The 13,989-nt window shown below is 37.3% G+C and overlaps 2 protein-coding genes across 2 annotated transcripts in view; one reads left to right on the top strand and one right to left on the bottom strand.

The window, feature by feature from the left end:
* LOC113069924 (E3 ubiquitin-protein ligase RNF43-like) overlaps positions 1-6,216 on the top strand; it is an 87,559-nt gene extending 81,343 nt beyond the window's left edge. Inside the window, exons 3-9 of the mRNA XM_026243051.1 lie at positions 585-659; positions 1,436-1,570; positions 2,118-2,219; positions 2,574-2,744; positions 2,886-3,003; positions 3,412-4,983; positions 5,329-6,216. Coding sequence (XP_026098836.1) covers positions 585-659; positions 1,436-1,570; positions 2,118-2,219; positions 2,574-2,744; positions 2,886-3,003; positions 3,412-4,983; positions 5,329-5,354 — 2,199 coding nt within the window. The 3' untranslated portion in view covers positions 5,355-6,216. The remainder of the gene's footprint in view (positions 1-584; positions 660-1,435; positions 1,571-2,117; positions 2,220-2,573; positions 2,745-2,885; positions 3,004-3,411; positions 4,984-5,328) is intronic.
* A 4,267-nt stretch (positions 6,217-10,483) lies between these two features.
* Positions 10,484-12,885, bottom strand: LOC113068874 (4-hydroxyphenylpyruvate dioxygenase-like). The gene is made up of 2 exons (XM_026241760.1): positions 12,748-12,885; positions 10,484-10,719 (listed from the first exon to the last, which is right to left on the bottom strand). The coding sequence occupies exons 1-2, from the start codon at positions 12,868-12,870 to the stop codon at positions 10,600-10,602; spliced, it is 243 nt and encodes an 80-aa protein (XP_026097545.1). The 5' UTR covers positions 12,871-12,885; the 3' UTR covers positions 10,484-10,599.
* Positions 12,886-13,989: the final 1,104 nt, after the last annotated feature.

Below are 13,989 nucleotides of genomic sequence, written 5' to 3'. Positions count from 1 at the left end.
AGACTTTCGGTGAGTTATTGGTCATTGTTTGGGCAGAATTCCCTCCCGGTCGCACAAGAAAAGTGCATCTATCTATCTTGACAAAAGCGGGGAGAATCTGACACAGTGGAAGGAAGTACTAGTGTTTTTGTAGTGTATGAACTGTTTTTCTTCTCTAAACTGCACTAAAGACTGATCTGAATAATACTAATCCGTCACAATAATCATTGTGCATTACACTAGTGATTTGATTGATTGATTAGTGTTTTGCACATGAAGAATTAAATAATTTGTTGTCTGCGAAAATGCAGTGCATGTGTTTTGGTGCAGATCTTCCCTTAAACTGGAAGAATTTAAAAGGATATGTTTCATAGTTTGTGGATCTCTGCTGACTTTATATGAATCGTAGTCTATTAAAATGTTTTAGGAATTTGGTCAGAAGTTATTGAAAGTGAAACTCTCTCACACACAGGGGTCAGAAGCTGTGCTGAATTGCATTATGACAGGACTCCATGGCTCCAAATATGTGATAGGATTGCCATCTGCTGTCTCGTGGGATTTCTACAACACAACTAACGCTTTCTCTGTGTCTCTGTGTCTCTCAGGCTCGTCTGGCCCTTCAGAGAGGCGCTCAGGCGGTCATCTTTGACATCACAGATGATCCCGGTGCTGCTCAGGAGGTCAGTATTACAATAATTGACTTTGCTAGCCATAACATAATAAATTTCTTTTGTAAAATCATAATAAATTAACATGGGCTATCCTTTTTACAATTTTTATTAATTGTAATTTATCGTATTATTATTATATTTCAAGTTTTTTAGGACAGTTGCCAATAAACATACCTTATCATACCTTATTTAACCATTTCTATAATTTTAGATTATAACAAATTAACATGGAATCTCCTTCATTCTGTTCTTTATTTATTTACTTATTTATTGCATTTATTTGTTATTTTATTGTTTGTTTGTTTTTTATTTTAGGAGAGCAGTTGAAGATAAAAGCAACTTATCACAACTCTAAATCTAAAAATAAGAAAAATCAGCACAGTATTTTCATTCAGTCAAGTTTTTATTTTTATTGCTATTTTAATTATTGTTTTTATTTTTGTTTTTTTTTATTTATTTATATTGGAAGACAGTTACCGATAAAATAAACTTATCAGTTTTAATAATCATTTCAAATCTTTATTTTTTTTATTCTATTTTTATTTATTATTATTCAGTATATTATTTTATTAAGTTTTTTATTTTGCATTATCTTTTATTTTTGTATATCTTATTTTTGTAAGACAGTTGCAGATAAATGCAATTTATCAAAATCTTAATAATTAGTGTAGTAAATAAGGTAGCTTGGCAAAAACGTTTTTGTTTCTAAATCATGTAGTTCAAAATATATTCTATTCTATATCAGTAGTTAGACACTTTGTTGTTGTCTGTTTTTTCACACACAGCTGCGTGATTCAGGTTCGTTTCCTCGTCCAGTGGTGCTGGTGAAGTCATCAGATGCACAAGAACTGATGGGACTCGTCAATAAGAACGAAGAAGCCAGGGTGTCCATAGATATCATGATGGAGACTCAAAAATGGGTGTGTAAACGTATCGAACACTTAAAAAAATGTCTTTTAATTTCTAGGTTTAACTGTTTCAGTCTTCATGCTGAAAATATATGATTTTACTGGAACAACATTCCCATCACCCAATCAGAATTAAGGGAAAGTTTAGGTCTTTTGTAAGAGATAGGGTTGGGACTTAAACAAACCTATAATTTTCTATGTTTTTAGGGCTAATCAATTAGAAATATGTTTAGCACTGTAAGTTTAACAGGATCATCACATTTATAGCTGCACTATGCACCTGAACATATTAACTGGTACGGCTGGTCAACCAGTATGGTCCTTCTGGACTCTTGTTGGTTAAGCTAGTTAAAAAATGCCTGGGATGCTAGCATCCAAAATCCAACATACATTGGTACACTTTCAGAAAAAATCGCTACAATGGCTGTCACTTGGTGATACCCTGTTTATTTTGGAATAGCCAAAATAATATACCAATATACCTATCCATTAGTTGGTGATTTAATGACAAACTAATGGCAGGACATTCAAGTTTCAATCTTTGTTGTTGTGTACACAGCCTTACTATGACGTTGGCATCCTGTTGACTGTGGCTCTGGTTGTGTTGGCCATCGTCATGATCTTTGTTTTACGCTTCCGCTGCAAGTCCAACAGAACCTGGGTAAGAAAACACCAAGGGTGGCCAACTTCGGTCCTGAAGAGCTAGTCCTGTAGAGTTTCGCTCCAACTCTGATAAATAAATAAAAAAACAGCCTATAGCTTTCTAGTAACCCTTAGACCTTGATTAACTTGTTGAGGTGTATTTGATTAAGGTTATAGGAAACTCTCCAGGACCGAAGTTGGCAACTGCTGCATTATACCAATGCTGTCTATGTTTACCATTAGTATTGATTGTAACATGACCATTGATTACATCATTGTATTCCTCTCCTCTTCTTTATGATCATACAACATAATTGTTTTGATGTTTAAAATCACTGTAGAAATCTCAAAATATTTTTTTCTCAACTCCCAGGACTCTGTGCACCAGCAGACCATGCGTGCCATCAGCAGGTTGGAAACGCGCACATACAGTTCTCAGGGTTGCTCTGGCTCCCAGCGTTCTCGTGAGGCTCCAGGGTCAAACAGCAGCTCCAATTCCAGCCCGGTCTGTGCCATCTGTCTTGAGGAATTCATGGATGGCCAGGTAGGAGATAAAAAGAAAAAGCATTATTTGATTTTGGAAAAAAGCTAGAAAAACCATCAAACACAGGAAGGAAAAGAACCACTTTGGTTTTGAGGCACACCAATGGCACATTTAATATTACATTTTCTGTCTCTCTGGCAGGAATTGAGAATCATCTCCTGTGCTCATGAATTCCATAAGGAGTGTGTTGACCCCTGGCTCCTACAACATCGTACCTGCCCACTGTGCATGCACAACATCATGGGTAAACAGCCTCAGGGTACATATATATTTCTCCTATAATATTATTATAGCGCTTACGAGGCAGCACTGTTTTGAAATTCCTCTTCTTTCTTTATCTTATGCCTCCCAAATATGAAAACATCCAGTTTAATCAGATGCCCAAACCTGTGTTACTTCCTTGTGTGGAGCGCAAAAGATACTTTGAAGAATGTTTATTTGTCGTTGGAGTCTTGTGTTGTTTGGTGCCCAATGTTCTTTAGAATGTCTTTTGATGTTCAAAAAAAGAAGGTCACATATAGGTTTGTTATGACCCGAAGCAGGATTTCATTTGCTCAGAACCAAAGCCTGAACATACCCTGAACAATGCAATTCTAGCTCTTGATATTCAATAGGAATTTTTCGTAGCAATGTTTTTAAATTAAATTCACCATCTACCCTCCAACAGGTTCAGATCAGGCATCCCGTCTGCCCCAAAGGAGTCGAATGCCACCCCCTCCACCAGATCACAGTCAAGCCTTCCTCCTTCCACATAACTATCCAAACCAACACCCTTATCATCGGCAACCTGTTCCCTTTTCCCTGCGCCATCATTACCCCCGTAACCCATCTGGACCTTTACCCCATTTGGGCCACTTTGGCAACTCACCCCCACTCCGTCCACAGACTCTCCGTTGCATTCCCAGCGGACCGTTGGGTGCTAGGTGTGCATATCACTCGGCTCCGGATGCCCATCACGGACGTCCGCATAGGACAGGTGGGCACGGGTGTCGGACTGGGGGGCATCACTATGCAGCCCCCAGAAGGTCGTGTCACCGGTGCCCCGGAGGACCTTTGCGAAACGCCTCAGGTTCTCGGATGCATCACGTGGCATCATCCGCAAATCATGGAACTCATCATCACCTGCCACGTGGGGGAGGCTCGCACAGTCGCCAAGACGATGGAAGCTGCTCAGGAGGGAGCTACCATACTGAGCGGAGCGGTTATCTTGCAGACGGACCGGCTAGCGATTCCAGCTCGGGATCGTGCCATGGCTCGTCCAGTGACTCTGTTTTGAACTGTACAGACATCAGCCTGCAGGGTGTTTATGGCAGCTGGTCTACTTTTCGTAGTTCAATCAGCAGTGATTACGACCCATTTGTCTACTGCGGACCGGGCAAAGCTCCACGCAGAGGGAGCATGGAGGCCACACAAAGGCCTCGTTCCCTGGACTCTGTAGTGAACCAAACCGGGATTGGAAGCATCGGTGATGCCGGTGCCATCTGCCTGGAAGAACAGCAGCCGCAGCAACAGATGGCTGTGTCCAGTCATGTTCACTATCATAGGCATAGACACCACTATTATGAGGACGGGGAGCTCAGTCAAGGGCCCGGCCGAGGTCATGAGGGGGATCAAGAGGCCATGTCCTCAGCTGCGGCAGCAAGTGGGTCTTGTCCCGTAACTAAAGACAAAGACTCCACCGGGTGTCAGGGACAAAACCAGTCTTGCCATTGCCCCAAAACAGACCTCAGTTCAAGGAGGGTTAAGGATAGAGACCCGGACCCTCTTTCCACCTCAGGTGCTTTTGTGATCCTTCCCTCCCCTCCTTTAACCTCTCCGTCCCCACGCTGTTGCCACAAAGGCCCAAGATGGACGTCCAGTCGGAAAGCAGCCAGCTGTCCATTGGAAGCTCCTTCGCCGGTTGTTCACTTCCATCAAAACTTGGACCTTCAGGATGATTGTAGCATTCATATCCACTACGGACAGGGAGCGGGAAGCTACTGCTGCACACCTCCGCCAGACATGGCCCCCACACTGCTGCCGGTACCTCTAATCTTGGACTCTTCGGGTATGACCGACTGGCCGTGCTGTAGTGGGGCACATGTGGTTTGGCAGAAGCAAGTGCAGCAGTCCCAATCTGAGCCTCAGCTTCTGGGACCCACTTCTGGAATGGACAGACCCCTGTGTAGGGCCTATCATGGCCCAGGGGACGAACATCCCATGGACTGTCCGTACTGCCAAAGTCTACACAATAGTCAGGGTGAGTATGTCTGACAGAAGTGCACTCCTGGACCAACATTGGCCACCCCTGATGTATAGCCTAACTTTTAGATTACTTTTAGATATGTAAGATTATCCTGATAAGCAATATATGTAAGAATCATAAACTTTTGTTAGTCAAAGGGCTTATTTTCTGCAGCAATCCAAAAGCCAATTGAAAAACCAGTTGTCTTTTTGTTAAAGGACATATGTTGATGGGGTTGGTGTATAAAAATATATAATCTATGCAGTACTCTAATGTATTGAATCTGCACAGCTGGTTTTCAGTTTGAATTAACTATTCCTTCAATTAAATGAGTTTTAAATGTTTTTTTTTTCTCCACAGGGTCAGAGGAAGAGTCTCGTGTTTGAGAAAACTCTTCATCCGAAACTCCTCACGCTGCTACACAAGAGCCGAAATGGACAAAACAGTTCGGCGATCTCTCGCTGTCTCTTTCACTCACATTTTGAGTCTTCCGGATAATTCCAAACATTTTCTGCGAAATCATACTGGATTACCAATAATCTCCAGACCTCAGAATTTCGTTCTTACAAAGAATTGAGCAGTCATTGATGATTAGATGTTTTTTCCAAAGTACTCTTCAGTAGTAACTCACTGTTGCTAGCACTAGGGCTGTCACTTTTGTGAAAAAATAATTTTCGATTTTTAAGACATAAGTATTCATTGAATCGATTGTAAAATCGATTTTCCATGTCTAAAAAAAAAGACGTTTCCTTTTTCAACGTCAAATAACAGACGAACGTAAAGAGAGCACTGGAAACGCACAAGCTATTTTTCTTATTTATTGGCATGAAGTGTCGTGAAAAATAACAAACCGCAACAGGAGCACAACATTCTCAAAAAAGTATATATGCAGAGGGGACGGCTGCCATAACATAAGAAAAACATCACTGCAGGCTTCAACCCGGCTGCATTTATGATTTAGGCAATTCAAAAATCTCCAAGATTATTTTAAATAATGATTCAATCCATTTCAAACAACTGTGCAAAAAATGAAACTTTAAATGGACTTATTTTTTTATTGAACGTAACCGACAGTTAGTCTAGGCGGCACTAAGCAGGCATAATGAAATGTGCAAAAAGGCTCAGGCCATTACAAATTTATTGGACAGGAAAACAAGTCGATCAACATTTTCGGGGTCCAGAGCAGAGCGTTTTTTATTCACTATATGTCCAGCTATTGAGAAGACGCGCTCCGACCGCACTGATGTCCCAGGGACACTCAGTAAACGCGTCTTAACATTGACTTAACATTGAAATAATTCGCAACCAGACGCTCTATTCGCGTTTGGTGTGAACGCAGAATAAGAAGTCACTTTCAACGTCACTGGGTCTTATAGGCGTGTAAAATTTCTGGTATTTTCTGTCTAGCTTTCGCAACGCATACTGCACTTTCGGAATTCTTTATTTTCTTTTTCTGCTTGTTTGTGAGTTTTGTTACATGTATATTTTTTATTGTTTAATTCTTTTAAAGTTAATAGAGTACATATTTGGTTAAAATAGATTCCCTATTTTCATTTTCGAAACTTTTTTTGATTGGTCCGATCGATTGTGCAATCAATTTTCGAACTAAAAGTGACAGCCCTAGCTAGCACCTTTGTAATGTCCAGAATAAGTCATTCTTGGTACTTTAGCCAATATGGTCCAAAAGTGACTTTTTTAAATAGACAAACAAGTGGTATTAATTTAGGCAGTTATCAGAGGATATGGAAGATGCGCATGAAATTGAGTATGCGCTCAATCTGGGTTTCCTCCTTTCATTTGGTTTAAATCAGGATTCAGTTTCTAAATGATCTTCATAAAAGTCCTTAAAGATTTAAACGTTCTTTCATATTCCATTGAGGTTCAGACTTGGCGTATGTACTCTATGCATGTACGTAGACACATCTATCTACACAAGCCTGGTTGTTGTGTTCTGAAATGTCACAACCAATCCATAACACAACATTAGCGTAATCTGTCTCGTTCTACAATCATTTTTCTCTTCCAGGTTAACTACTATCCTGGCAGTATCATTATACCTTGAAGACTGAGATACTGAGCATGTACAACGAGCATAAAGTAGCTTTCATTAGTTGACCGTGCCTACTGGCTAATTTTTAGCTATCTAGTCATTGCGGTGCTACCCACCTCTTCCTTTTATTTCTGACTCTTTAACTTTGTGTTGGTCTTCGTTCAAGCTTCTGGCCTGGTTTTCCAGCACTACCTCAGATAACCAATCAGAAAAGTCCTATTAGCGAGACGGTACTTCAAAGGTACTTGTGCGCTGGCCTCTCGTTACCCCTGCCAGATATTAACTCAGAGGAGCGATAGGGAGCTTTACTTTATATCATCTGTCCTTGGAAAGGAGCATTTCATTGAGGTTTCAGGTCTCGGTTTTGTTAATTCAAAAATGGCAGCTGTTATTTACAAATGTTTGTGTCTACATTTATTAATTTTACTTGTCAAAACTGAATGAATTGACTGAATATATTTGGGGAAGTTTGTGAAGATTTTGTTTTGTTTGGTTTCAATATTTTGGCCTGTTAAACCTTTTGTGTTCGGGCTGAGAAGGACTACATTTCCCAGAAATGCTTTGCTTTGCTTTCACCTCTTTGACTCTCATATTCCCTTAAAGGGATGCAACATTTCATAGAAACCAACCAGCATACAAGCTCACCAAAAGTGCCTCTGTATCCCATGAAATGAACACTTCATGAAGTTTATACATACATTTATGTAGCTAACTTGAGCTGACTCGATACGTATTGCGTGCAGGCATGGTTATCTTTACTGTTACCCAGAAATCTCTCTTGTCATATATTGTAAAAGCCAACCGTTAAAGGAATGTTCTGGGTTCAAAACAAGCTTAAACATGTGATAAGCTTCCTTAAGTTGGGAAAAAATATCAGATGCAGTTTTGAACCTGAAACATGCCTTTAAGTAAAGAAAATGAAACACTGGAAATCTTGCCATGACAAACACCTGGATGTTTGTTTGCTTTTGTTGTTTTTTTGTCAGTAAATGGTCAAATTGGTCAAAGGTCTTGGTCCTTTGAACCACAAACACCTCCCATGAGTCTTTTTGGCATGTTGATTTGCATCAAAACGAGGCTGAATCCAAAATGAAAAAATGCATAAGACAATTTACTAAATCCCAGTAGGGTTCCCACAACATTATGATCAATGACTCTTCCAATTGTTTTTTGGATTATTGGAAAAATTTGGAAAATCTGTTAAACATTTTTGAGCACTGCATAGCAAAAAAATATATATATATTGACTATAGAAATGTCCATAGCTTTTCCAGAATTACCTTATATTTCCAATACTTTCTGTGGGAACCCTGTTAAATTCAGATACTTGGATGCATCTAGACAGTCTTTTGTTCATTTTTTCATAAACCAAAGATAAGTATTATCCAACATTTTCATTGTTGCAGTGAATTTTCTAAGTCATTTTAGTAATCAAGTCCTCATGATTTTCTTTTAACTCAAGATAGTATGTAAACGCAGCTATTTCCACCAGATTATGGAAGATTTGCACTTCCATGTTGGCATCCGTCTCCTTCAGAACACGTAAAACTCTCGGCTTTATCTAGAAAGGATGCAAACAGCACTTTTCCTTGGGAAAAAAACAAAATCTGCATGTGATTCAAGAAAGGAACGCAAAGCAAAACAATTGAAGCACTATGTAGCTACTAGTTCTACGTCAATCAAAGAAATGTCAGTGAGGATGATTTTATTTTCTCTACAGTTGTAGATCGTCAGTTATGTCTGTATTGTTATACGCTCTCTTTTCCACAGAGAATCAATTAAAACTGCCTTTTTTATTAGAGCTAAATCCCTTCAGAAATCAAAGGATATGCCAGTATATGTATAATATTTTGTGTAAAAAAAAATTAAAAAGAAAGAAAGACAAAGCAGTTATAAGATAAAATGTTGTATTTTATATATAATAGAACATTTCAATATGGTAATGTAACTAATATATTTATTTACTAATATATTTATCCATTTTTGTCCAGGTCTGAGAAAATGTACGAAAATAAAATAAAAAATGTTATTTTCTCATTTTTTTTGGAATGATATTCTTTGAAATGTACAGCTGCCATCATACATGTATAAACCTGGCATCATTCCGATTATATACAAATAAATTATTTTGAAATAAAAATACAGAGATTATGGTGTTCATTTTATTTTATTTTATTGTATATATAATTGTGTGTGTGTGTGTGTTTGTGTGTGTACATGCACCCAAAGCTATTTTTTTTTTCAACAAATTTAGCTATTTTAAAAATTATAAAAAAGGCATGCATGAAAAAAAAAAAAGCTGACCTTATACATTATTCCCCCAGAACTGCTTCTGTTTACAAAAGTGAGCGCAAGCTAGATTTAAGTAATTATTACGTTTTGAATATGGATATTTTTCTTCCAAAACACTTATATTCACCCCCCGGAGCCGTGTGAGACACTTTTTTATTTTTTACGGAAGGACGCTTTTTATTTCACGTCTTTTGGACTGATGCGCTCCAACACCCGCCGACTGCAATGATTGAGCTTAATTGAAGACAATTTTTAGTAATAACTCCAACTGGATTCGTCTGAAAAAAGAAAGTTATTTACAACTTCTGTAGGATGCCTTGGTGGTGAGTAAAACACAGCCTAATTTTCATTTTTGGGTGAACTATGTCTTTAACGCACACCGAATCCAAACCATCTCAAATACTGCTCCTCTGCGCTATTCGAGGCTTAGTGTATCCCATCATGCATCATGTTCTGGAAATAAATCACGCCAAGATCGCGAGAGGTCACGGAAATCTTTCCAATGTATTTTAAATATTAGATATTACATATAATTTAGTAGTAAAACAAAGTGATACATGTTTTATTGGTGCCTATATTTATGTTGTACATCATTTGCAACTGCTTTTTATCACTTAATTAAAACCGCCAGCAATGAAAGTGTGTCATCTGTTATTCGCTTGTTAAGTCTGACGTCACATAGCAGCGCTTCCGTGTCCAAACGCTCTATCAGTTAACACGAGAAAACAACAAAAGGTGCTTATATAAACTCACAATGTGATAGAATACTAGCGAAAAAGTTATAATCTTAACATTTAACTCCATACCGAAGTCCCAGATAGCCAGACAATGAAAATATAAATATAAAAAAAATATATAAAAATTATTTGTGTTTGGGACGCTGTGAGCACGGAGACTGTAGTGTATACCGTAAGTTTGAAAGCGTTCAGCTTAAATGATTAATATGAATAAACAGTGCTCATAAACGGCTGCTGAGGTAGTATTCTCAAGTGAAGCGAGTTGAGGCTTGGACCCGGAAGCAGCGCTTCTTACGTCATCATTTAACAACCGAATAGGGACAGCCCTGGTGTAAATGAAACCAATGAAAAATGAAACCACAGACAAGAAACCCATTTGACTCTGAAAGTGAATGTAGCAGATGAACAAAAAAAAGAGAATGACACAAACACATTATACAGTTCTTATGTCTTTATTGTTGCAGTGGACGTTCGGTGTTAACTGATGGTGTCATATTATTATTTCACTCCAGCACGAGGCTTGAGTAAATCACCTTTCTGCAGCTGTGTGTGTTAGTAAAAGGCCTTTGGGACGCCCTGGTTCTCCGGTGTGAGGACTGTGAGGTTTCCTCTGGCGTCCTGGTCCTTCTCAATGGCTTCGAACAGAGATTTGAAGTTTCCAGCTCCAAACCCCTAGTGGATAAGACATGGCACAGTCACGGGAGAATTAGACCCGAGAAATTGCAGGTCAATTTCACAAATAATTACAAAGCCACAGCAACTAACGTTGAAGTAAATGTGCAATTCTGAAGTAGAAAACTTAAAATATGTTATTGCAAAACACACTCCAATAATCAACAATTTTTTACACATTTACCTCACAACTTTGCATATCACACCAGAAGAATTAAACGCCACAGATAAGTAATAATGACATCATGAGTACAACCTGTATATATCTGCTAACATCTCTCTGAGTTTGAGTTTCGTGATCCTTTAACAACCAACCAGTCTTTGGATTTGATCTGTTAGTGTCGTTGGGTTCATTTTCTTGCTCTGTTTGACGTTTTAAGCACCACAGAAGAAAGTAAAGCCCCCTTTAGTGTGATTCAGATAGAAATGTCTCATCTTTAGGCACTTCCTTCACTTCACAAGCTTCAAAAAGCCTCTAATAAAACTATATCCCTGTCCAAACATGTTTTCTGTAACTGTATCTGGATTTACTGTACCTTCATACAGACTATACCACTGATCTTATAAAATCCTTCTTATGGCTTGATGCCAATCATTTTCTTGTAATCTTTACCCATCATGCATTACACCGTCCTGCATCAGATTCACTGAATGAAATCCAATACTCATTTCTTACAAAAATAGTATCTGTTTTGCTTGAGTTCCTCACACTTTCTCACAACATGTGTCGCATTTTGTAGCATTTATGCTTTCTAAAACCATTTGTTTCGGTGAAGAAGTCTTGTATTCTCCCTCAATCTGCAGAAAAACACCACACAAACACGATTCCTGTCTGGATATGAGCCACATTACAACTCTTTGATCAATTCTCAGCCCACTTTCACATGCATGACCTTATTTTATGCTTTTTTTTTTTTTAAATCAAGATGTAGGGCTGTGTAATGGTTTCATAACGTTCCCCGCTGGAGGAATAATCTTCCCAACCCTTAAAACATTCAAGAAACGTCTAAAAACTCATCTATTTTGAGATCTTTTTAGAGACCTTGACTGAATCCTGTTAATAAATAACTACATGCATTGACTATTTTTTATTTCTCTCTCTGTTCTGGTCCGTCTTTGAAACTTTGCCTTTTCGCACTTCTCATGCTATTGCCTCCTGATGAGGAAATCCTCCTTATTTGTAAATACCTTTAGATAAAAGCATTTGCCAAATATTTCTATATGGTATTAGTATGTGCTGACAGTATCTGTTACTTCTTTGTGTTTGATTTAAAATAATAAATGTAAACACATGTTAATCTCAGGACATTAAATATGGAAGCTTGTTTCTGTCATCGAATGAAAATAAAAATCTGATTATTTTTATTTTATTTTATTTTTTTTTTTTTTGCAATTACAACTTTACATATCGCAATTACATTTTTTTAGAACTGAGATATGAGCTTGTAATTGTGTGCCATTAAGTTAGAATTAATAATCTATTATAATTGCAAGATACGAAAAAAATAATTGCGAGATAAAAGTCACAATTAACCATATTTTATTTGTTATTCAGTGGCAGAACTTTAAAGTATGGAAGCTTGTTTGAAATGAAAATAAAAATCTGAATTATTTTTTTTTTTTTGCAATTACAACTTTACACATCGCAATTTAAAAAAAAAATCAGAACTGAGATATGAGCTTGTAATTGTGTGCTATTAAGTAACAATTGCAAGAATTCTGAATAAAAACAAAATAATGTTACTTTTTAATCTCAAAATTCTAAATTTTGTTTTCTCGAGTTATAAAGTCAAATTCTGAGGGAAAAAAAGGCTATTTTATTACACTTTCTAGCAATTATGAGAAAAAAAAGTCACAATCAACCATGTTTTATTTGTTATTCAGTGGCGGAGCTTTCAATATTGTGAGTTTTTCTCACGCAATTCTGAGAGTCGTTACTTTTTTTGTTTGTTTGTTTGTTTTTTATTAATTGGCAAAAATGGGCTTCCCTATTGAAGCCTTGAAGAAAGAGGTCAAACACAGACTCACAAAGTGGTTGTTCCTCTGGATGACCTCCAGGAAGAGCGTGGGTCTGTCCTGCACAGGTTTAGTGAAGATCTGTAGCAGGTAACCATTATCGTCATAGTCGACTAAGATTCTCAACTCCTGCATTGGATAAAACAGCAACAGATTTCAAAATGCATTTGGAAAACCGTTCAACATGTTTACTAGAATCCACAGTCATACGAGTTTCTCCAAACCTGCAGCGTCTCGAGGTCCTCCTTCACCCTGATCTTGGCCGTCTTCAGTCTCTGTCGCAGGCTGTCGTAGTAGCTGTCAGGAGCGGACAGGAACTCCATCCCTCGAGCTCGGAGGTTCACGATCTGATCCATCAGGAAAGAGTTTCGTCTTTATCTCGGTGTATGAGGAGTGAATGATATTGAGAGGAGATGTGAGCGTACCGCTTGGATGATGTTGGAGGTGTTTAGTGCGATGTGCTGCACTCCAGGTCCTCCGTTGTAGTCGATATACTCCTTTATGAAACATCAAGAGAGCATTATAGAGCTACGATGGATGGTTATTACAGGTTTCTGATGTTTTAGGCAAAGGGGAAGTGTGTACCTCACCTGTTTAACAAATACTGGGTTGTTTCATCCCAACTTTGGGTCAAATGTGGACTAACCCAACTTTTGGGTTAAAAATGTACCATTTAGTGTATGTTTGAAAAAGCCAACTTAAGTTTATAAGTTGATGAAACGCTAATAGTTCATTTAATTGGAATGTAAAAAAATGCTAATAATTAATTTAAATTATTTAAATGTTTGCTGGTTAAACTTTGACATAATTTATGACATTTCTATGAACGGATGTTTTCAGCATTTAATAATAAATAAAAAAAAACATTTTTATTTAAAAGAACATGAAGAATATCAGTAGCGTGATATCATTTGTTTTATAATTATAAAATATTGTTTTTGTTTTATAGTGCAACTGTAATTTACAACAATAGCATAATATATTTATGTTCTTAATTTTTTACCAACTTATAATCTGGGTTATTGTGATTAACTTAAAACTAAAAGCAAATAAACAAAACGAAAAATATATATATATAAAAAAATAAATAGGTGTTAACTGAAATAAAATTATTATTATTATTATTATTATTAATTTCCAAGCAACATTTAGTATTTTAATTTAGTTTAACTTGATGCTAAAACAACTAAACACATAATTAAATCTGATATGAAAAAAAAATACAAATGTAAACTATACAGAAAAATTAAAAAA

Source organism: Carassius auratus, chromosome 5, assembly GCF_003368295.1.
Source record: "Carassius auratus strain Wakin chromosome 5, ASM336829v1, whole genome shotgun sequence".
NCBI lineage: Eukaryota > Metazoa > Chordata > Actinopteri > Cypriniformes > Cyprinidae > Carassius > Carassius auratus.
The sequence above is the reverse complement of the archived record's forward strand: the minus strand, read 5'-3'. Positions and strand labels throughout refer to the sequence as shown.

Coding starts and splice junctions, on each gene's coding strand:
- LOC113068874 (XM_026241760.1), bottom strand. CDS start 12,870: ATGCAGGAGTTGAGAATCTTAGTCGACTATGACGATAATGGTTACCTG. Junction 10,720..12,747: donor TCCAGAGGAACAACCACTTT/GTGAGTCTGTGT, acceptor CTTATCCACTAG/GGGTTTGGAGCTGGAAACTT.